Source organism: Mixia osmundae, assembly GCF_000708205.1.
Source record: "Mixia osmundae IAM 14324 unplaced genomic scaffold scaffold_2, whole genome shotgun sequence".
Lineage (NCBI taxonomy): Eukaryota > Fungi > Basidiomycota > Mixiomycetes > Mixiales > Mixiaceae > Mixia > Mixia osmundae.
The window spans coordinates 670,273-690,535 of record NW_014575562.1 but is presented as its reverse complement, the minus strand read 5'-3'; the positions used below and the strand labels follow the sequence as shown (position 1 = coordinate 690,535).

At 55.7% G+C, this 20,263-nt stretch overlaps 7 protein-coding genes across 7 annotated transcripts; 4 read left to right on the top strand and 3 right to left on the bottom strand.

Annotated features, from left to right (window-relative positions):
• Window positions 1–27: 27 nt before the first annotated feature.
• Window positions 28–4,239, bottom strand: L969DRAFT_85245 (uncharacterized protein). The gene is made up of 7 exons (XM_014714578.1): window positions 3,967–4,239; window positions 3,574–3,906; window positions 798–3,520; window positions 526–747; window positions 370–472; window positions 220–316; window positions 28–167 (listed from the first exon to the last, which is right to left on the bottom strand). Exons 1-7 carry the CDS (start codon window positions 4,038–4,040, stop codon window positions 96–98), a joined length of 3,624 nt encoding a protein of 1,207 aa, XP_014570064.1. The 5' UTR covers window positions 4,041–4,239; the 3' UTR covers window positions 28–95.
• L969DRAFT_101659 (uncharacterized protein) lies at window positions 4,116–5,465 on the top strand (the record flags this gene model as incomplete). The annotated part of the gene is made up of 6 exons (XM_014714577.1): window positions 4,116–4,172; window positions 4,217–4,546; window positions 4,596–4,685; window positions 4,741–4,958; window positions 5,015–5,132; window positions 5,179–5,465. 6 exons carry the CDS (start codon window positions 4,116–4,118, stop codon window positions 5,422–5,424), a joined length of 1,059 nt encoding a protein of 352 aa, XP_014570063.1. The 3' UTR covers window positions 5,425–5,465.
• L969DRAFT_85244 (uncharacterized protein) lies at window positions 5,409–6,310 on the bottom strand. Its single transcript, XM_014714576.1, has 5 exons — window positions 5,993–6,310; window positions 5,881–5,939; window positions 5,646–5,825; window positions 5,533–5,598; window positions 5,409–5,485 (listed from the first exon to the last, which is right to left on the bottom strand). Exons 1-5 carry the CDS (start codon window positions 6,121–6,123, stop codon window positions 5,457–5,459), a joined length of 465 nt encoding a protein of 154 aa, XP_014570062.1. The 5' UTR covers window positions 6,124–6,310; the 3' UTR covers window positions 5,409–5,456.
• On the top strand, window positions 6,181–9,914 carry L969DRAFT_85243 (uncharacterized protein). The gene is made up of 6 exons (XM_014714575.1): window positions 6,181–6,320; window positions 6,382–6,427; window positions 6,479–6,528; window positions 6,590–6,883; window positions 6,935–8,921; window positions 8,972–9,914. The coding sequence occupies exons 1-6, from the start codon at window positions 6,276–6,278 to the stop codon at window positions 9,667–9,669; spliced, it is 3,120 nt and encodes a 1,039-aa protein (XP_014570061.1). The 5' UTR covers window positions 6,181–6,275; the 3' UTR covers window positions 9,670–9,914.
• On the bottom strand, window positions 9,731–12,497 carry L969DRAFT_101656 (uncharacterized protein; the record flags this gene model as incomplete). The annotated part of the gene is made up of 12 exons (XM_014714574.1): window positions 12,382–12,497; window positions 12,236–12,322; window positions 12,093–12,185; window positions 11,867–12,037; window positions 11,356–11,806; window positions 11,147–11,295; window positions 11,061–11,089; window positions 10,927–11,002; window positions 10,789–10,875; window positions 10,643–10,735; window positions 9,967–10,585; window positions 9,731–9,912 (listed from the first exon to the last, which is right to left on the bottom strand). Exons 1-12 carry the CDS (start codon window positions 12,445–12,447, stop codon window positions 9,731–9,733), a joined length of 2,103 nt encoding a protein of 700 aa, XP_014570060.1. The 5' UTR covers window positions 12,448–12,497.
• On the top strand, window positions 12,498–15,423 carry L969DRAFT_85241 (uncharacterized protein). Its single transcript, XM_014714573.1, has 7 exons — window positions 12,498–13,591; window positions 13,650–14,209; window positions 14,262–14,270; window positions 14,323–15,019; window positions 15,068–15,111; window positions 15,162–15,271; window positions 15,324–15,423. Exons 1-7 carry the CDS (start codon window positions 12,579–12,581, stop codon window positions 15,393–15,395), a joined length of 2,505 nt encoding a protein of 834 aa, XP_014570059.1. The 5' UTR covers window positions 12,498–12,578; the 3' UTR covers window positions 15,396–15,423.
• Window positions 15,424–15,655: 232 nt separating this feature from the next.
• L969DRAFT_92682 (uncharacterized protein) lies at window positions 15,656–20,236 on the top strand (the record flags this gene model as incomplete). The annotated part of the gene is made up of 6 exons (XM_014714572.1): window positions 15,656–16,760; window positions 16,819–19,128; window positions 19,185–19,453; window positions 19,501–19,720; window positions 19,768–19,851; window positions 19,899–20,236. The coding sequence occupies 6 exons, from the start codon at window positions 15,656–15,658 to the stop codon at window positions 20,234–20,236; spliced, it is 4,326 nt and encodes a 1,441-aa protein (XP_014570058.1).
• Window positions 20,237–20,263: the final 27 nt, after the last annotated feature.

Here is a 20,263-nt window from a genome sequence, read left to right as displayed (position 1 = left end):
TTTGACGCGATATAAGAGGGGCACCAGTCTGTCCTCTTCGCAAATGCATTTCAATTAGTACAGACTGGACTCTAGATTCTTTCTTTCTCGAGGCTTCAGGCTTGGATCTCCATGATAAGATCCCCAGAGCCGATGCTGTCGCCCTGAGCGACAACAATCCGCTTGACCTGAGCGTGGGTGGATTAGTGAGTGCATGACGACGTAGCGCGCTCCACTTGCCTTGCCCGAGACAGCCGCAGAGACAGACTGCTCCATCTTCATCGCAGATAGAATTGCAACCGGATCACCTGACTTGACTTGACTGCCTTCTTGGACCCTATTTACCCCTTTACCGTCAGCGCGATATGATGTCACGAAGGAAAGACTTGCCTGATCTCGACGACAACACCAGACATGGGCGAGCCAATTGAGCCGGGATCACTTGTAGCCTTTTCTCGTGTCACCGACTCGATAGCGGCCGACTTGTCTTCGACTGTGCAGACCGTGCGTTAGCTAAGAGCCTCTCTGACGCTAATGCGCACGCACCTGGCACGGCTCGCACTTCGCCATTGAGCTCCCAGAAGACTTCGCGAATGCCGTTGTCCTTGTTGATAGGGCCCGTAGCGAGCGCCTTGACGATGAGAGTCTTCCCTTCTTCGATTGCGCAATGCATTTCCTGACCGATCTGTGGCTTGCCCAAAAAATGTCTGGTCGGCAGCATGCTCAGATCGCCATACTTTTCAACGAACTCCTTGTATTCCTCGAACACTGTGCAGTGACTTGAGCCCATCGAGCAGACGTAGCGAGACGGAACGCACCCTTCGGATACATGCAGTACGAAAGCACATCGGTCGATTTGATCGACTTGCCATACTTCTCGATCAGATCCTTGCGCGTCTTCTCAAAATCATACGGCTTCAAGTCTGCGCCTGGGCGACCGTTGATTCTCGGCTTGTCGCGAATGATCTTGCCCCGTAGCTCCTCTGGGAAGCCGCCTGTGGGCTGACCGAGATAGCCTTGCCAGAATTCGATGACGCTATTGGGGAAGTCGAGCGTCTCCGCCTTTTCGAGCACATCCTGCTTCGAGAGCTTGTTCGATACCATGAATTGGGCCATATCGCCCACAACCTTGGACGAAGGCGTCACTTTGACAATATCGCCGCAGAGTTGGTTTGCTTCGATATAGGCCTTCTTGACAGCGTTCCATTGCGTTCCGAGCCCAAGCTGAGCAGACTGGAACATGAGATTGGTATATTGTCCGCCGGGCATCTCGTGCTCGTACACAGACGAGTCAGCCGACTTTACGTTCATGTCGAACGGCGCATAGAGCATGCGGACTTGCGCCCAATAGATATTGAGTTGCTGAATATCTGCATAGCGGATGCCAGTGCCCATCGGTCCATTTTCGAGAGCAGCGCAGACTGCGCCCATAGCGCACTGGGAAGTCATGCCAGACATCGAGTCGATTGCGACGTCCACGACATCCGCTCCTGCTGCAGCACAAGCAATCATGCTGGCTGCAGAAATACCTGCCGTATCGTGGGAATGGACGTGAATTGGCATGCTAGGGTACTTCTCGCGCAATGCGCCGACAAGCTTTGTCGCGGCGGCTGGCTTGAGCAAGCCGGCCATGTCCTTGATCGCGAGCACATGGATGCCGCATTCGATCAGCTCGGCCGCAAAGTCGAGGTAGTACTTGAGCGTATACTTTGTCTTCTTGGGATCTAGAATATCGCCTGTGTAGCAAATTGTGCCTTCGACAACACCACCAGCTTTCTTCGCGGCATCGATACCGAGCCTGAGGTTGTCGATATAGTTGAGCGAATCGAAGACTCGGAAGATGTCGAGACCGTTTTCGACAGCCTTCTTTGAGAATTCGTAGATCGCATTGTCAGGATAAGATGTATAGCCTACCGCGTTGGCGCCGCGGATGAGTGCCTGGAAGGGGATATTGGGCACGAGCTTGCGCATCTGGCGTAGTCGCTCCCAAGGATCCTCGTACAAGAATCGCATGGCAACATCAAAGGTCGCGCCGCCCCAGCATTCGAGACTGTAGGCGTTGGCGAGAGCATAGCTCGTCTCTTTGGCCACATTGACGATATCGATAGTGCGCAGACGAGTGGCGAGTAGCGATTGATGGGCGTCACGCCATGTCGTATCCATGATTAGACAGCCAGGATAATCACGCACAGCCTTTGCAAATGCTTCCGGACCTTTTTCCTTGAGGATGTTGCGCCAGCCTTGCTGACAGGGCTCAGAGACATCGAGTGGCTTGGAAGGATCATTGCGATCCTCGAGCACGGGCACCGGGATCTCATCAAGTACGCCGGGTTCGCCGTTCTGACCCTTGATACTGCTACCGTTGACCATGAGGTCAGAGAGATAGGCAAGCAGTCGCTGAGCGCGATTTGCGCTAGTGACGAGCTGGAAGAGCTCTGGTGTATCATCGATGAACGTCGTCCATGTCTCGCCTTTGACAAAGGCTTCGTGTGACAGCACCCGGAACAAGAAGGGGATGTTCGTCTTGACGCCTCGGATGCGGAACTCGACGAGCGCTCTGAGCATCTTCCGACGAGCGACTTCGAAAGTAGCGCCGCGGACGGAGATCTTGACGAGCAAGCTGTCATAGTGGGGTGTGATCTGTGCGCCTGCAAAGCCAGAGCTAGCATCGAGTCGGACCCCGTTGCCGCCTGCCGACCGGTAGACCTCGATCTTGCCAGTGTCTGGCGTGAAGTTCTGCGCGGGATCTTCGGTGGTAATGCGGCACTGGATGGCGAAGCCACGCTTGGTGATCGCATCCTGGCCGAGACCGAGCTCAGGCAGAGTCGCACCAGCAGCGATCTGGATCTGAGCAGCAACAATATCGATGCCCGTGATCTCTTCTGTGATGGTGTGCTCGACCTGAATACGAGGGTTGACTTCGATGAAATGATGTCGTCCTTGTCGATCGACGAGGAACTCGGCGGTGCCCGCATTACGGTAGCCAATATATTTGGCAATCTTCTTTGCGTCCTCTAAGATACGGTTGCGAACATCTTCGGCGATGACGGCAGTAGGCGCTTGCTCGACGACCTTCTGATGACGACGCTGAACAGAGCAATCACGCTCGAAGAGGTGGACAACGTTGCCCACAGAGTCTCCGAGAAGCTGCACTTCGATATGACGAGGATGATCGAGGAAGCGCTCGATGAAGACCGTTCCGTCGCCAAAGGATGCCTTGGCTTCGCTCACGGCACGTTCAAAATTCTCCTTGAAGGATTCCTGGTCACGGACGACACGCATGCCACGACCACCACCGCCAGCAGCCGCCTTGATGATGACAGGGAAGCCAGTCTCGTCGATGAAATCCTTGGCGAGGTCGTAAGAAGCAATGGCATCCGGTGTACCGGGCACGACGGGTACACCGCATTCGATGGCAATCTTTCGAGCGCTGATCTTGTCACCGAGACGCGTGATGCTCTCGTGGGAGGGTCCGACAAAGGCAATGCCTGCCTCTTCGACCTTGCGAGCAAATTCGGCATTCTCTGACAAGAAGCCATAACTGTTTTTGTGATCGACGTCAGCGTGAGAGTGTCAGGTGAGCATCGGATGTACCCGGGGTGAATCATGTCGACGCCATGTTCGAGCGCGATTCGGATGATATCCTCTTGGGCAAGGTATGCGGCAACGGGGGTGAGTCCCTTGCCGACCAAGTAGGCTTCATCTGCCTTGTAGCGATGGGCAGACAGTCTATCTTCGTAGCTGTAGATCGCAACAGTCTGCATGGCGAGCTCGTGTGCCGTCCTGAAGACGCGGATGGCAATCTCGCCACGGTTGGCGACGAGAATCTTCTTGAGCGGTCCACGGTGACCTGCTGCCTGCCGACGGATCGTCTGGACGTTCTGTGAGCCTGGGAAGTTGCCTCCTGGCGTTGCCGGTCGAGAGCTCCTGCATGATCACGTCCAGTCAGTCGCACGGCCGACTGGAGCGCTACAAAAAAGGGCGTACGCTGGTGTGACGAGGCCATAGCCCTGGATGTCCGATGTATCCAGGGCTGCCATCTTCTCAGTCGCAGAGTCCATGCTGGGCGTCTGTCTACCCAAAACGGCAGTCCCTCCCTTGGCGCTTGTTGTGCCGCCTGTGGTGATGCCCGGGTGATGTACGGTGCAAAGCTGGCTGTGCTTCTCTCGAGTCTGCCCGACGACGACGACGGGGTCAGTAGCAGTCAGGGGGTGCGAGACTGAATGGCCACTATCAGTTCAACACGGTGATAGCCGCTGCCCGAATGGCCGAACAAGCAACGACGTGTCGCAGAACCTGCTTCTGGCTGGCCATGCTCGACCCGGCAAAGCTCCAACGGCTCCTGACGGTCCTCACGGAGCGTGAACGAGCTCGTCAGGCGGCATGCTTTGCAAATCCTCCACGACCGACTTACAGCGCATCGACAGCCTTGCAAGAACAGAATGCGCCTAAGAACCGATACGCCGACGTCATACCGTACGATAGCACACGATGCCTCCTGCAGGATGGTGGCTACATCAATGCAAACTGGATCACTTGTGGCTCCAGACGCTTCATCGCTTCACAAGTCAGCTTGAGCCTCTCGAACCACGACGTCATCTGACGGAGTTGCAAAGGGACCCACCGAGTCGAGCGTGACTGATTTCTGGTCACTTTGTCTCGGGCCACCGGCTGATCGACCTTGCATGATCGTCATGCTCACTGCTGTCAGTTCTGAGAGCAGTGAGGTCTGCACGTCGTAAGAACTGACACGCCCGATAGTTTATGGAGGCAGGTCGACAAAAGTGCTTCCCTTACTTGCCACCCGCGCCGGGCACAGACCTACTGTTAGGCACGCCGAGCGAGCCTCAGAAGCTACGAGTGAGCTGGCAGTCCAGTGCGCCAAATACGGCGTGGCATGAGAACTTGCTCGAGATACACGACGTTGCCAGTGTCGTCGAGCCGCACTCATTGGTCCATCTGCAATACGAGGCCTGGCCGTGCGTATGACTCGCTCAAATTCAACCAAGCAAGAAGCTGATGAGCGGAAGAGCAGCGACCACGGGACCGTTGATCCTGAGCATCTCCTCGCGCTGGCAGACCGGATATGCGATTTGCATGCTGACCCATCGAGGAGTCAGCTGCCAATTCTGATCCATTGCTCGGCCGGTGTCGTGCGTTGCTGGGCTCCTTTGTATATTCGTACTGACTATCAGGCAGGGCCGGACGGGCACACTGATAGCTATGCTGGCACTCTTGGATCGAGTCGAAAGTAATGGACTGCCGACGTACTCGGATCAGTCCGCGCTGGGACCCTTGCCGGCAGACGTGCGGAGCGATGCCGTATCGCTCGTCATCGATAGCCTTCGCGAGCAACGTATCATGATGGTCGAACGCAAGGAGCAGTTCCTGCTCGTTCACGATGCCTACGAGCTGTTTCAGAGGCGTAAGATTGCAGTCGTGTGATAGTACAACACTAGCGTGAAACGTGGCGAGGATCAGCGGCGGTTACTGAAGCTCCGTATGCCTGTCATGAGGTCAGCATGTCTGGACAGGCAAATCGATGATGCGTGCCTTGTACAAAGACGGCGAGCGCCAATCCTGCCACACCTGCGCCGACTGCCATGCCGATGTAACCATCTAGATCCATCTCAGCATGGCTTCCAATGTCAGCCGTGGCAGCTCACCCCTCTGGACATCGCGTTCGATGAGTGTGGCGAGACTTTTGGCTTGCATATTGCCGGGCTCTTTCGCAAGCAGGAGATCGTTGAACCGCTTTGCGTGCTCGTAGTTGCCTAGCTTTCTGTGTCCCACCGAGAGGTAGAAGAGGCACTCCCGCCTTCGTTGTGGCTCGTCCCTGTAGATCTCTGCAAGAACGATGTAAGCGATCCCTCAATGTCGTTTGTTGAGGAGGTGACGTGCCTCCCAGCAGCTCGACACCTCTGCTGACGTCTGTCGTCTCTGTACTCTTGACAAGACCCCTGTGCGGTCTGTCAGCCTGACCCGCGAGAGAGCAGAAGCAAGTCAGAGAGACCATGCATAATTGAACTTGGTCTGAGTCGCCAGGTGGCCTGCGTCTCGCTCCTTGCTGAACTGATCTGCCAAGACGGCTAGCTCGGCCGAACTGAGGGGTTGTGCAGCGTCTGACTGCAAGTACAGCGACATCTTCGAGGGCTGCCTCGTCGTGGCAGTGCGTCACCTCCACTTTCCTCGCGTCCGACTGCAGCAGCGCCAGCCAGAGCACCGCCTGGATTGGCACACTTGCTCACTTCTGACGGTGTGCCCCAACGGGCTCCAAAGGCGCAAGACAGGCTGCCATGGTCGGCGCACATGTTCATCTGCCGCCGTCGTTCCTCAATTCGGTCAGCAGCAGCTCATCTGACTCGCCATGCTCGAGCTCAAATCATATGGCTTTACTCACAGTTTTGGACGCAAGACTACACGACAGGCGTCGAGACTCTCTTCTCGAGTACGACCGACCTCGCTTGCTAGTCGGGTCTAGCTGACTTTTGGCGAGCAGAGCTGCGCGCAGGTGTCGGCGAAAATGACGAAATCCTCGCCCTTGTCAAGGTCAGTCAGACCGGGTCTTCAGACTTCTTTGGAGCTTCCTGAATCCACCAATGCCCCACAGGCACGAGCGACACTTCATCATGAGCTAGCTGCGCACTTCGGTCAGACAGCTACGCGTGCGCTCGACTCGCGCGGGTTTGGCTATGATGACGGAGCGAACCTCAAACTATGCTACCAAGCCCTGCTCGATGACACTGACGTACAATCCCGTATGCACGAGAAGCTGGCACTCGAACTGGAGAAGATGGTCGTCTTTCCTTTTGAGAGATGGTCAGAGGGCCACGCGGAAAGGATCACCAAGCTCTACAACGACATCCACTTTGATCTCAGCATCTACACGCAACGACTAGCAACGGTACGAGACCCTCCTCCATCAGATTAGCCCATGCTCATACGTCACGGACAGCTCGAGTCTGTCAGAGCGAAATACGACAAGCAATGGCAAATCGCAAACGATTTCGATGACGACGCGCGCTTCCAGCCTGGCCGGGACGGCTCCGTCTCTCCAGAGAAGCGAGACACTCCGATCGCAGGAGAAGGCGTTGCTGGCCTTGCTCGAATGCTTTCACGTCGCGTAGGCGGCATCTCACGTCAGGCCAATGGATCTAGCCCCAGCCAGGCATCACCAATTCATCCGTCTGTTGGGCCCACTCAGCCCGATAGATGGGACAGCGTACGTCTGCAAGCTTCTAATGCGCTCAACAAGCTCTCCGAAGTCGCCGAGGCTGCCACCGGCGAATCTGCCGTCGATACCCAGTCGACGGCTTCAGAATCGAGCACAGCTGTCGAATCAGCATCTGGTTCGGAAGATACGACTCTCACAGAGACGCCAAAGCTCGTCAAAGGCAAAGAGAGAGCCATCGAATCACCTATGACGCCCGAAGGCATGCCATTACAGAAGAAGCTTGACTTTAAGCGCGATTTCAATCGCAAGGCAAAGCCTGCACAGTCGCCCGAGAAGGCCAAGCCAGCTTTGCCAGAGCGAGTGGAGATTGCCGGAGTCATCAAAACGACAGCAGAATGGTCCGTCATCTTCGCAGACGCTGCTGCCAATTGCCCTTCGACAAGTCACAGAGTCCCCTTACTGGGCACGTATGAGCACGTCCACACAGGCGACGACCTCGTCAGCTGGTTTCAAAAGACCCTGTCGGGCTTGCAAGGCAACTATGACGAGACCATTCGGTTCTGTACTCAGCTCACCGAAGCCTTGGGAGTGCTCAGACTGGTCGGAGCCTTTGGCAATGCTTTCTACGATGCAGACGACGCATTCTATCAATGGCGATCGGATGCCTTCAACCTCTCCGGTACAGAGACCGATCTTCCCTTTGACCCACCAGGTCAGCAGTCTTTTGCATCTCCTGCCATCGACAACGCAGCCTCGAGTGTATCAACCGAAGCGACCAACAATGGTCTCACACGAAGTAACACGCTAGCTGGAAAATTATCGTCGGCGATCTCGGGCGTCGTCACGCCGTCCAAAGCTGGCGATCGTCTGAGCAAAGCGCATCGTGCTGCGGACGAGGCAGAGCGCACGTATCGTGCCCATCTTCGCAAGCTGGACGATGCGAGACTCCAGCTCGAGGAGACCATTTCGTACAGCTACATCGCCGCTCAAAGATGCGAACTCGAACGATTGAAAGCCGTCAAGACAGTCTTGAATACCTTCAATGCAACGTTGAGCACAATCGCGCCTACAGACGAAGCCGCAACCGCCAAATCCAAATTGCTACAAGAGGCTTTTCTGCCGGAAGTCGAGCTTGCTGCAATCATCGAGCAGCACAAGACAGGACCGTTCAGACCAACGGCTCATACCTTCGAAGATCGTTATCACGACGAGATTGCCGACAACTTTGGTATGAGCCTGATCCGATGGACCGAAGTATCGCAGATTATGTCAAGCCAAACGGGCGACATTCCCCCTGTCTTGTCCGCGCTCTTAGCACGGCTCGCAGAGGGCTACAAGACTCTGCCAAACGACAAAGAGCGCCGCAAAGTCTGGCTCTATGAGGTTCCGCTCATGCCTGTCCATCGCTTGCGAGCGATTCTCAACGATGCTAGCCTCGAGCCAGACGTGAGCGCAATCGCCACGTTCGACTTGCCGGTCGTGTGCGCTACCTGCAAGCTCTGGCTGCTCGAGCTTCACGAACCTGTCGTGAGTCACTACCTTTTCGACGACGTCAAGTCGGTCTACCCTGCTGTCGGTGCCGATACGGTCGACGATGCAGCGTTGCGTGCAGAAAAGATCCGACACCTGCTTGTCAAATTGCCAAAGACAAATCTTCTCGTGCTCGATGCGCTGATTGACCACCTGGCCACATTGATCGAAGCAACAGATTCGGATAACGATGACCATGATGCTTACCTCACCAAGCTAGGCCTATCCGTCGGACGCAGTACGTCACTGCAGTCTGCGCGATTTAATGAACTGACATGCTTTATGCAGCCTTGCTGAGACCCAAGGTGGAAGGAGCTGCGAGTCTAGACGACAGGACGTCTGCACGCCTTCTCATTGATCTGCTGAAGCAGCAAAAAACAATCTTGCCAGAAGCGATCGCTATCCGTACGACACGCGATCGAGAACAACACAAGCCCAAGCGCAGAAGAACACGCCCTACTGACCAGCGTATAAGGCGCAGTCTACTCGGGCACGGTTCCTTCGTCGATACAGAGGAAGACGCAAGCAATGTTGCCTCGCCTGCCACATTTGAGCCGAAGCGCAAGGATACAGGCGATACGATCAGACCTCAGCAGGAGCAGGACGCGTCCGTGCCGGATACGCTTGCACCGCCCGTCCTGGCATCCCAGGTCACTTCACCTGCCTCTTCGAGCACTTCCTCGTCAAGTACAGAATTTGTCGATGCGCTCGCTCCTCAGACTTCGCCGCCTCCTGCTGAGGCTATGCCGCTGCCGCCGCCCGTTGCAGAAAAAGTCACCCTGGCGCAAGTCAGCGCAGAAGATCTTGATCGCCCGCTGAGCTCGTCGTCAAGCTTGAAGCGAAGCAGCATGATTCGCACAACACCTCTGACGGTAGATGGCAAGGCTTCACCGAGAGCACGGGGACCCCGTGTGGGCGGTCCTCGAGTGGCTCCCAACTCGGCCAGCGTGAGCGATAAGATCAAGCAGCTCGAACAACGCGATTGAGTCGGACATACTTGCGAGACTTGCGAATGCATATGAACATGGGAACAACACGAGGACTAGTTCACTTTTTGGGCCTACGTCGCGCTTCTTCATCTTTGATCGGATGCAGAAAGATCTTGTTGGGCGCTGTCGGCATGTTGCCCTCGTGCCCTTTGTGCCAGTCGTAACCACATGCCCATGAGAACCATCTGCCGGTAGAGCTGTACGCCGTTGCGAGGACCGGCGCAGGTTGGGGGTCGAAGGCTACAGCATGGTCAGCTTGACAGGTCCAGGGGCAGGCCGTGAGGAAGCTCTTACCTTTCAATCGAGCTTTGCTGATGTAGTCCCACCAGACAATTGTTGCATCGCCACCGCTCGTCGCAAAGGTGCCGTGGACGGGATGGAAAGAGATGGAATTGATCGAGTGAACATCTGAAACGCTCTTGTTGGTCGGATTCTCTTTGCGATGCGCTTTAAAGGAAAAGGAACTGGCAGCATCCTTTTCAGTGATGTATTGTATTGCTATCCTGCCCTCGATAGAGCCCAGCGCATAGCCTGTTGCGTCTGGAAAGCAGGCAACCGATCGTGTCTGCCACTTCAAAGGCGAGTCAACGTGCTGAAAGAGCGTTCCTGGATTCGTGAGATTGTAGATCTCAATGTTCCTGTTCGCACAGCCGACGACCATGAGCTGAGACGCGACATCCATTGCATAGACTCTTTCGGGCAGTGTGACTGATAGAGCAGCAGTCGGTTGCCTGAGGTCCCAGTATTTGATCGTCTTGTCCCACGAGCCCGTTGCCAGGAGATTGTGTCCGTCTATCCATCTGACGCAACGGACGGGAGCATCGTGTGCGGCTACTTGAGAGGACTGCTGAGTGGCAACATCGAATAATCGTGCTGCTTTATCTGCACCTGCCGAGAGTACTCTTGTCCCGTCCTGATGGTGCGTACCGCATCAGATGATGCACATCAGACTTGCTTTAGGCAGACTTGCTTTGCTCCAGCAGACGTCGAGCGCCGGACCGTCGTGCGAGTAGGCCGCCTTGCCTTGCGATTGCCCTTGCTCGGTGACCTGATAGATCCTCACCTGGCGTGCATCTCGGTGAGCCCAGATCAGGTCTCCGATGACGTTCTATTGACCTGATTGTCCCACGCTGAGACGGCGAGCAAGTCCTGAGTGGGACACCAGGACAATGCCGTTACGCTGTCATTGGGCGGACTAGTGAGCTGCTCTGGCCCGCGTGAGCGTACGAGGCTGAGACTGTGGAGTGTACGAGCCTCGACATCATTGACGACCGCTTTGTTGAGATTGGCGCCGCCGCCGAAGTAGCTCATCAGCGCATGGGCGGCTTTGCTAGCTGGACGCGTTGCAAAAGTACAACATAACATGGCCGAGTACACCTCCTTCTCACTTCTTTGGCTTCTTTCGCACCTCTTCATCCTGCATCTCGGCACAGTCAGCGAGGCCGATCGGTAGTATGAGGGAAGCATGGCGCACCTTGACGAGATGCAGCATGGTTTTGTTGACATTGGAGGGCAGCGCGCCCGAATGACCTTTTGACCAGTCGTAGGCGACATTGTAGGCAAAGTACGTGCCCTGTGCACTGAATGCTGTACTCGTGATAGGTCCGCCGCGGTTGTCGAATACTGCACGCCCAACGGCCTGTCAGCGAAACAAGCAGATCAGGAGGTGATTGGCTGGCATACTCTTTAATCTCGTTTTGGAGAGGTGGTCCCAGTAACATATCGTGCCATCCGCACCGGCTGTCGAGAAGGTGCCGTGTTGTTGATTGAAGCTGACCGCGTTGACGGCCCAGATATCGGAGACGTTCTTATTGGTGGCTTGCTCTTTCCGGTGACAGCGGAAACTGAAATTGAGACTGGACTGCTTCTCGTCGATGTACTGTATCGCCAGTCGACCTTCGATCGAGCCGACTGCAAATCCTTGTCCGTCCGGGAAACATGCGATTGAGCGGGTTTGCCATTTGAGAGGCGACTCGATGTGCCTGAAGAGCGTGCCCGGGTTGTTGAGGTTGTAGATCTCTATGTTCCTGTTGGCACAGCCGACGACGAGCCAGGGGAAGGTGACGTCCATGGTATAGACCCTTTCTGGGAGTGTGACGGACAGCACGGGTGCCGAAGTGCGGAGGTCCCAGTACTGCAAGGCCAACCCGCTGTATGAGAAACCGCGCGCCAAGTCAATCGAGGACGCGCTTGCCTTGATGGTCTTGTCCCAGCTGCCGGTGCAGAGCAGGCCATTGGATGCGTCGATCCACTTGACGGCTCGTATGGGGGCATCGTGTGCAGCGACCTGAGAGGACTGTTGTGTAGCGGCATCAAACAGTCTTGCAGCCTTGTCTGCTCCTCCAGAGATGATCTTGCTACCGTCCTGCTCTCGTCCATCAGCCACAGCGTCCGGGGCCTTAACGAAGATGTGGACTAGCTTTGCTCCAGCAGACAGACAGGACAGGCCCTTCGTGGGAATAAGCAGCCTTGCCCTGAGATTGACCTTGGCCGTCGACCTGATATATCCTCACCTGTCCGCGACTGTAAGGCACGAGCGAGACACGGGCAGGGTGTGACGGACTTGATTGTCCCATGATGAGATGGCGAGGAGGTCTGCAGTGGGTGACCAAGCCAGGCAAGACGCTGTATCGGTTGGGCCATTCTGGAGCTGAACGACTCCTTTGCTCAGCCTTGCCCGTGCTGACGCAGAGTTAGCCTTTCACTTGCCTCGACATCTGTGTCTGTCACGAGCGTCGTAGCCGGCTTGTTGAGCTGCGAGCCGAAGAAGGACATCCCTGAAGCGAGCCTTGGTCTGTCAGTCGACTGCCCAAGGCGCCCAAGGGCGAGTCGCGTTGCTCGCAGCACGGCAAATCCGACCTGACCGGCAGCAAGCCAGCCACTGGACTGCCTTGCACAGAGCCACAATGGCAAAGAAGAACAAGCGTGGGAAGCGCTCGAGGCAGCAGTCCGCTCAGACGTCACCCTCAGCCACGACGGCGCCCTTGCCTGTGCCTGAGACCGATTCGGCGACGTCGACGAGCCATCAGGCCGAAGCGAGCACTTCCCAAGCCCGTCCTAGCAATGCTATACCCCTCTCGAGCTCGTCGAGACCTCGAGCTGCCTCTCCGCTCGCTGCTCCCTCCGCCAAGCTGGCTAGCTCGCCTGCTGTGCCCAACATTCCTCCACGAGCGAGCTACTCTTCCACGCCTGCTCAGTCGAGACCCATCTCGCAGGGCTCGCTGGAAGCTAAGCAGGGCTCTGTAGAAGACTTCAACGCTACCAAGCGAGCCCTGCCCGCCGGACCATCGCGTAAAGCTGTTTCGCCGAGTGCGCTAGGTCAGTCACTCGCAGAAGCAAAGCAGCAAGACAAGAACAGCTCGAGCATCAGCATCGCTTCGAGCAACAATGCCCTTCCTTCGGCGAGCAGACCCGACGAGATGAGTGACGCCCACAAGGCGAGGATACTGAGAATGCATCTCGTCAATCGGTCAGACCAAACAAGTCCTGAAGCCAGCACGCCACGACGCGCTTCCGATTCGAACAGCCAGCACTCCGAACGCCCGAAGCCCAAGGAGGACGACTACTTTTCGGGCAACAAGACCGATGAGATCGATGCACCACCCCCCGCGGAATCTTCTCCCGCGGCGGCAGAAGAAGGCGTGGATCCCAATTCGTCGACCTATCACAATCTCTTGGGCGGAGATGTGACGCATGATCTTTACAAGTGGGAACAGCAAGCGCAACAAGCACAGATCAGACGACCGAGGTCGCTCTCCTTCTCGGGCGCAGAGGAGCGCGCCAACGGAGGGGAGCGCATCGACCCAACGCTCGACATTCGAAATATTCGCGAACCAGGCGGTTTCAGGCGCAACTTCTTGCATAGACGGGCCGCAGAAGACGCAGACGGCGACGCTCCTCCCCGCAAGTTCACCCGGTCGTTCGTCGGACTGACATTGTGTGCTTTGGGCGTAGCTGATCAGAGTGATGCTACACAGATTCGTAGATTTCCTGAGTCTGCATGGACATTTCTATGGCGAGGATCTAGAAGAGATAGACGAGCGTGACGAGGACGAGATCGCCCAGGTGCTCGCGTTCGAGGAGCAGGAAGCAGGACATGCAGGCACGGGCGCGAGGGCACGCTTCGATATCGAATCCCGAGAGCTAGCAACAGAACGGACAGCGTTGCTCAAACGACAATCCCTAAGGCGGGGTGAGTCGAAAGCGTCCATCATTCGCAAGCATCGGGCGGGTAGTACGAGCACGAAGGGAGATGCTACAGTCACCCAGGCAGTGCTCATGCTACTCAAATCTTTCGTCGGGACTGGCGTACTCTTCCTCGGCAAAGCCTTTTTCAATGGAGGCATACTCTTTTCAGCCCTCCTGCTCGTTGGTATCGCCGCCATCTCACTCTATTCGTTTCTGCTGCTCGTCAAGACCAGACTCGTCATCAAAGGCGGTTTTGGAGAGATTGGCGGTATTCTTTACGGGCCCTGGCTTCGCTATGCTATTCTGTTCTCGATCACCATCTCGCAGATCGGCTTTGTTGCTGTATACAGTCAGTCTTCTCCCGGCTGCGCCCTACGTGAGCTGACTTTTGGTCCTCGCAGCTACGTTCAGTCCGTCAAATTGCAGGCTTACTGTTTATCTTTGGCTGACATTGGGTTGCAGCCGCGCAAAATCTACAAGCATTCGTTCAGGCAGTCACAGACTGTCGGACTCTCATCAGTATCCCGGCCTTCATCGCCATGCAACTTGTCATTTTCATTCCTTTCGCGCTCGTCAGGAATCTACAAAAGCTGTCCGGAACAGCATTGCTAGCAGATGCCTTTATTCTCGTCGGCGTCATCTACATCTTTGGCAACGAGATCAACATCCTCGCTCGACACGGTATCGCCGATGTCGTCCTCTTCAACTCGGATTCTTTCACGCTCATGATCGGTACTGCCGTCTTTGCCTTTGAGGGCATTGGACTCATCATTCCGATCACCGAGTCGATGAAAGAGCCCGAACGGTTTCCGGCCGTGCTCTCTTGCGTCATGGTCTTCCTTGCGATCCTCTTCGGTGGAGCTGGCGTACTATCCTATGCAGCCTATGGCAGCAAAATCCAGACAGTCGTCATGGTCAATCTACCTCAAGACAGCCGGGCAGTCAATGTCGTGCAGCTTCTGTACAGTCTCGCTATCATGCTTTCGACTCCACTGCAATTGTTCCCAGCCGTACGAATTATGGAGAATGGGCTGTTCAGCTCGAGCGGGAAGTATTCGAACCGGGTCAAGTGGCAGAAGAACACCTTTAGAGTCAGCATGGTCGTCTTCTGCATGCTCGTCGCCTGGTTGGGCTCAAACGATCTCGACAAGTTTGTGTCGTACGTCAGCTCTTCCTCCGATGTGCTCGTGCTCATGCGCGACCTCAGTTTGATCGGAAGTCTGGCTTGCGTACCCCTCTGCTTCTGCTATCGTGCGTTCTCCTGCCCGTGACACGAGAGGAGCACTCAACCCATCAAACAGCTGCATTGCTTCACTACCGAGCGTGTGCAAAGACGAGGAGACAAAAGGCGACCGATATCGCTCTCTGCATCTTCGGCGTCATCGTGACACTCTTCACGACCTTCAACACGGTCTGCCTGCACGCGTCATCTGCGCTCGCGAATACTGATTAGCCTTCTGCAGATCCGTATGCTCGCTACTGAGCAATCGGGAGGACCGCCATCGTTCGGAAATTGTCCCGCGCCATCGTCGTAGAACATTGCAAAATGAACAATCCGGGAGCATCATAAGCTGCAAATTGAAATTGCCTCAGGCGATCGCGCGAACGAGTTGCGAGTGTGTGGTGTGGTGTGAAGACCGAACTCGCCTTTTGGCCAATCTGATGGGGCTAGCTGGCCTAGCAGGGCGCTCAGGTGCTGCTGGTCGAAGGAGACACTACCGTCTGTGCATCGTCGGGTGAGCGGGATAGCTAGACGACCAAGCAGAGGGGCCACAACGGCTCGTTGCGGGCAGCGATGGCAGCCCACCAAAATCGTCGGCATGACGCCTACCAGAACATCTTCGGCAGACCTAACCCTGTCCTACCACTAGCAGAACAGAACCTGCAGGCTAGTCAGGCCATGGTACCGCCTGCCCATCCTCAAGCCTATTCGCACTACGCCGGCGGACAATCCCAGCATCATCCTGCCAGTGCCAGTGCTCATGCCCAACTGCAGGATGGCTACGCTGCTACTCAGCAGTACACCAACGATAGGTATAACAATCAATCTGCCTACCCGCAGCCGCCCCAGATCCAGAGACAGTACTCGGGAGGAGCGCCAAGAGTACAGCTGCAGATGACTCCGGCTCATGCTGGCGCTGATCCTGGCAGAGGCAACGCCTACACGAGCGATCACTCGAGAGGGAGTAGCTACGACTATGCAAATACGGCCGCCAATCATCAAGCTGGCGTATCGACCACATCGCGACGGTCTAGCTCTAATTCGCTCGCTCCCATGATGTATGCGCACTCTTCGGGCGGATCATCGGGCTACGAACCTCCTGTCAGACCTCAATCTCAGCAGCGCTACTCCCAATATGCTCAGCCTACACCTGCTGCACCTTATCAGCAGCAGCCGCAGCAGAGCGCGTCTCCTCATCCGCCATACCGAACATTACCGCCTGTTCCGTCTCAGCACCGATCGACGAGCAGTAAGGATACGACTTATAGCGCTACTCAGTATGCCTACCCGTCAGGGGCACCGTCAAGCGGTCAAGCCTACTATGACGCGTACGACCAAAACGCTCGCAATATGCCTCCGCACGCAGTGTCCGCACAAGGCTCAGATACGTCTCTGGGCCGAAGAATGAGCGGCAATGCTAGAGCTCTGCCAAGTTTGCCGTCACCTCCCGGTACATCATATGGAACCAATGGTCGGCCGCAGTCTTCTCCGACCACGCCAAGGTTACCAACAATCGAAATGCAGCCCGAAGAGGCATACACAGGCTATGACTGGTTCAGCTCTGCCCCCTCGAGCTTGCACAGAGCGAGTAGTGGCGAATCGCGCTCTGACGGCCTGCGCATGACGCCCGTCGATCGACCCCTTTACAGCAATGACTCATCTGCGGAATATCACGATCGTCGGTCCCTCGACCCTGTCTCTTCAAAGCTTGTGCTGATCTCGGTTGCGCCTGACAGGCTTTACAGACGAGACCAGTTTCACAGGCTTTACCTCCAATGCACAGTCACGCAGGGGTTCGGCGGACAGTGACGCAAACTCGTTCTACGGTCGCCTGTCTGGCGATGCGCTAACACCACTGGTCGGCGTCCCCGGACAAGCTCGCTATCAAGCTATTCATGATCAGCTTGACAACGGTCCGGTTCAGGCAGTTGCAGGCATGATGCATGGCGCTCGTCGCTCTTCCGAATCCGTTCGAGTGCAGCCAACCCAGCCGCGGCAATTCAATGCGCATCAAGACCGCGCTTTCTCTTTCTCTGGGCCGGAGCGACCTCAGATGCGAGCCTCGACAGCATCTAGCTCAAGCCAAGTGCTCGTTCACAGGCGATCTCCAATCGTCTACCCTGCGCTGCTTTCGAGAGTCGCAGAAGCGTTCATGATGCGCATCGTTCTGTCTGAGCGCGTCAAGGACGGTCTGTCGTACAAGGAGTCATTCGATGGGCGAGAAGCCGTCGATAGGATAGCAAGCATCATCAAAACGACCGATCGTAACCTCGCGCTCCTGCTCGGTAGAGCTCTGGATGCGCAAAAGTTCTTCCACGATGTCACGTACGACCATCGACTACGAGATACCCCATACGAGATCTACCAATTTCGTGAGCGAATCACAAATTCGTTTCATTCTGGCGACGAAGCGCTGCATGGAGGACTTGCTCGCCGACCGTCAATCACCGACACGATGTTATCAGAGGACATCATGATCCCCAGCGGCGTATTCACTCTGCTGACCGATTGCTATTCGCCTACTTGCACTCGCGACCGGCTCTGCTACAGCATCGCCTGTCCACGTAGACTGGAGCAGCAAGCACGACTGAACATCAAGCCAAAACCTGGGTTGCAGAACACGACAACTCAGGATATTGCTGGCGATGGTGATTTGAGAGAGCCCGGCACATTGTGGATCAGCTCGGTCCCTCAAGAAATCATCGACAGCGTCTCTGATACAGAGAAGAAGCGACAGGAAGCTATCAATGAGGTCATCTATACCGAGCGTGACTTTATCAAAGGTCTCGAATACATGCGCGATAGCTGGATGAAGCCCCTCAAAGCAACCGGATCACCCTTGCCGGAATCACGACGGGAAGACTTTGTGCAGCAAGTCTTCTGGAACGTTCAGGAGATCTTGGCAGTTAATATCAGGCTGTGTGAGCTGCTGGAACAACGGCAACGTCAGTCGCATATTGTCGACCGGATAGGCGACCTCTTGCTTGATGCTGTGCCACATTTCGGCCCGTTCGTCAAATATGGAGCGCATCAGCTGTATGGCAAATACACTTTCGAGACCGAGAAGAGCAGCAATCCAGCGTTTGCAAAGTATGTCGACGAGACGGAGCGTTTGCCGGAATCTCGCAAGCTGGAGCTCAACGCTTACCTCACCAAACCTACGACGCGTTTAGCCCGTTACCCTCTCCTGCTCGAAGTCGTCGTCAAATATACGCCGGAGGGGCATCCAGACAAAGCGGCACTCACGCAAGCTGTCAAGATCGTCAGGGAGTTCTTGCGCAAGGTGAATATCGAGAGTGGCAAGAGCGAAAACCGTTTCAATCTTGCGCAACTTGACCAACAGCTCGTCTTCAAGAACGGCGAAGCTGTCGATCTACGGCTGCGCGAGGAGAATCGCGAGATGATCTACAAGGGACCACTGAAGAAGCGAGGCGGCACTCAGAGCGAAAGCGCTGAGCTACAGGTCTTCCTGTTTGATCATGCTCTCCTCATGGTCAAGCAGAAGATCGCCAACAAGAACGAGCAGCTCAAAGTCTACCGCAAGCCAATCCCGCTCGAGCTTCTCGTCGTTACCGTACTCGATGACTTGGCGCAGAGCAAAGGCAGCGGAGTCAGACCCAAGTCTCTCATGTCGCGCACTTCGACGGGCGGCAAGCCAACTCAACAGCCCGTGCCGCAAAGCAAAAATGGCTTTGCCGTTACCTTCACCAATCTAGGGCGGAAGGGCTACAGTATCACATTGTGGTCACCTTCTTGGGCAGGTCGCAAAAAATGGCTCGAGAAGATCGAACAGCGACAGACCGAGCTCCGAGAACGCAGTCTCATCTTCCAACCGGAGATCTTGACGGAGGGTTTCTTCAGTGGCGCCAACAAGATCACGTGTGCAGCGCCATACGCGAATGCTCAACAGGTCGTCATTGGCACAGATAATGGTGTCTATCTTGCAGACCTGCACCGACGGAGCAAGCCGGTCAAAGTCATTGCCCTTGTCAATGTGACACAAGTAGACGTCCTTGAAGATTATGGCATTCTCATCGTTCTCGCAGGCAAGTAAATCTCGTTTTGCAGGCTTTGACACGAGCTGATGGAGCTTTCTGAGCAGACAAGACTGTGCAGACGTTCTTCATAGACAATCTCGACCCGAACGACGCTGTCGGGGCAGCCAAGCGCGCGAGGAAAATATCCTCAAGTGCGACATTCTTCAAGACCGGCCAGTGTCTTGGCAGGACGCTCGTCTGCGTGGTCAAATCTGGGTCTGTCTCGAGCACGATCAAGACGCTCGAGCCTATCGAAGCACGGCAAGGCGGCAAAAAGGCAGCGCCTCTGCGCAAGTTCTTGCAAGGGAACACCGAATCTCTGCGCGTCTTCAAGGTCAGTTCGATCGTCCACACGTCAGACCCGTCTGACAGTATGCGCAGGAGTTCTACATACCTACTGAGTCCAGCTCGATATATTTCCTCAAGTCCAAGTTATGTGTCGGCACTTCGAAAGGCTTCGAAATCGTCGATCTCGAGACCCTCGACACGCAAGGTCTGCTCGATCCGGCCGATTCCTCGCTCGACTTTGTGTCGAAGCGCGATAATCTTCGACCCCTCGCGATCTTCCGCATCGATGGGGAGTTTCTGCTCTGCTACGATGGTATGTTAGAGGAACTGAGCTTATGCGTTTGCTGACGCACATCGCAGAAATGGCTTTCGTTTGCAACAAGTCTGGTTGGCGCGCGAGGACCAATTTCCTCATACAGTGGGAGGGGCACCCAACTGCCTTTGGTCAGTCCAATCCCTCAACGGCAGATCTGATCTGATTCATCTGGCAGCGTTACACTACCCATACATCTTGGCATTCGAGCCGAGTTTTGTCGAAGTGCGGCACGTCGAGTCTGGTGCGCTCATGCAGATCATACCGGGCAACAACCTGCGCTGCCTGTTCTCCGACACGCCCTCTTCGTCGCCATCGCACGCTTACTCTGGCTATCCTGCCTACAAGCCTCAGGGAGTCTACTCATACAACCAGGTCCGAGACGGCCACTTTGGTCCCTCGATCCAAGACATCTCTCGCAGCCAAATCCTCTTCCTGGGTCAAGAGAAGCTTCTGGCCATGCGTCCTGCACCCGTCTCGCCACCTATACCGAACAATACCTCCTCACCCAGGTGATCCTCATCACGTACGCGCAAAGCCATC

Coding starts and splice junctions, on each gene's coding strand:
- L969DRAFT_85245 (XM_014714578.1), bottom strand. CDS start 4,040: ATGGACTCTGCGACTGAGAAGATGGCAGCCCTGGATACATCGGACATC. Junction 3,521..3,573: donor GTCGACATGATTCACCCCGG/GTACATCCGATG, acceptor TCACAAAAACAG/TTATGGCTTCTTGTCAGAGA. Junction 317..369: donor GGTGTTGTCGTCGAGATCAG/GCAAGTCTTTCC, acceptor AGGGGTAAATAG/GGTCCAAGAAGGCAGTCAAG.
- L969DRAFT_85244 (XM_014714576.1), bottom strand. CDS start 6,123: ATGTCGCTGTACTTGCAGTCAGACGCTGCACAACCCCTCAGTTCGGCC. Junction 5,826..5,880: donor AGGTGTCGAGCTGCTGGGAG/GCACGTCACCTC, acceptor TCGTTCTTGCAG/AGATCTACAGGGACGAGCCA. Junction 5,486..5,532: donor GCTCGCCGTCTTTGTACAAG/GCACGCATCATC, acceptor ACCTCATGACAG/GCATACGGAGCTTCAGTAAC.
- L969DRAFT_85243 (XM_014714575.1), top strand. CDS start 6,276: ATGGTCGGCGCACATGTTCATCTGCCGCCGTCGTTCCTCAATTCG. Junction 6,321..6,381: donor CGCCGTCGTTCCTCAATTCG/GTCAGCAGCAGC, acceptor CTTTACTCACAG/TTTTGGACGCAAGACTACAC. Junction 6,884..6,934: donor ACACGCAACGACTAGCAACG/GTACGAGACCCT, acceptor CGTCACGGACAG/CTCGAGTCTGTCAGAGCGAA.
- L969DRAFT_85241 (XM_014714573.1), top strand. CDS start 12,579: ATGGCAAAGAAGAACAAGCGTGGGAAGCGCTCGAGGCAGCAGTCCGCT. Junction 13,592..13,649: donor CCCCGCAAGTTCACCCGGTC/GTTCGTCGGACT, acceptor GATGCTACACAG/ATTCGTAGATTTCCTGAGTC. Junction 15,112..15,161: donor ACCCCTCTGCTTCTGCTATC/GTGCGTTCTCCT, acceptor CCCATCAAACAG/CTGCATTGCTTCACTACCGA.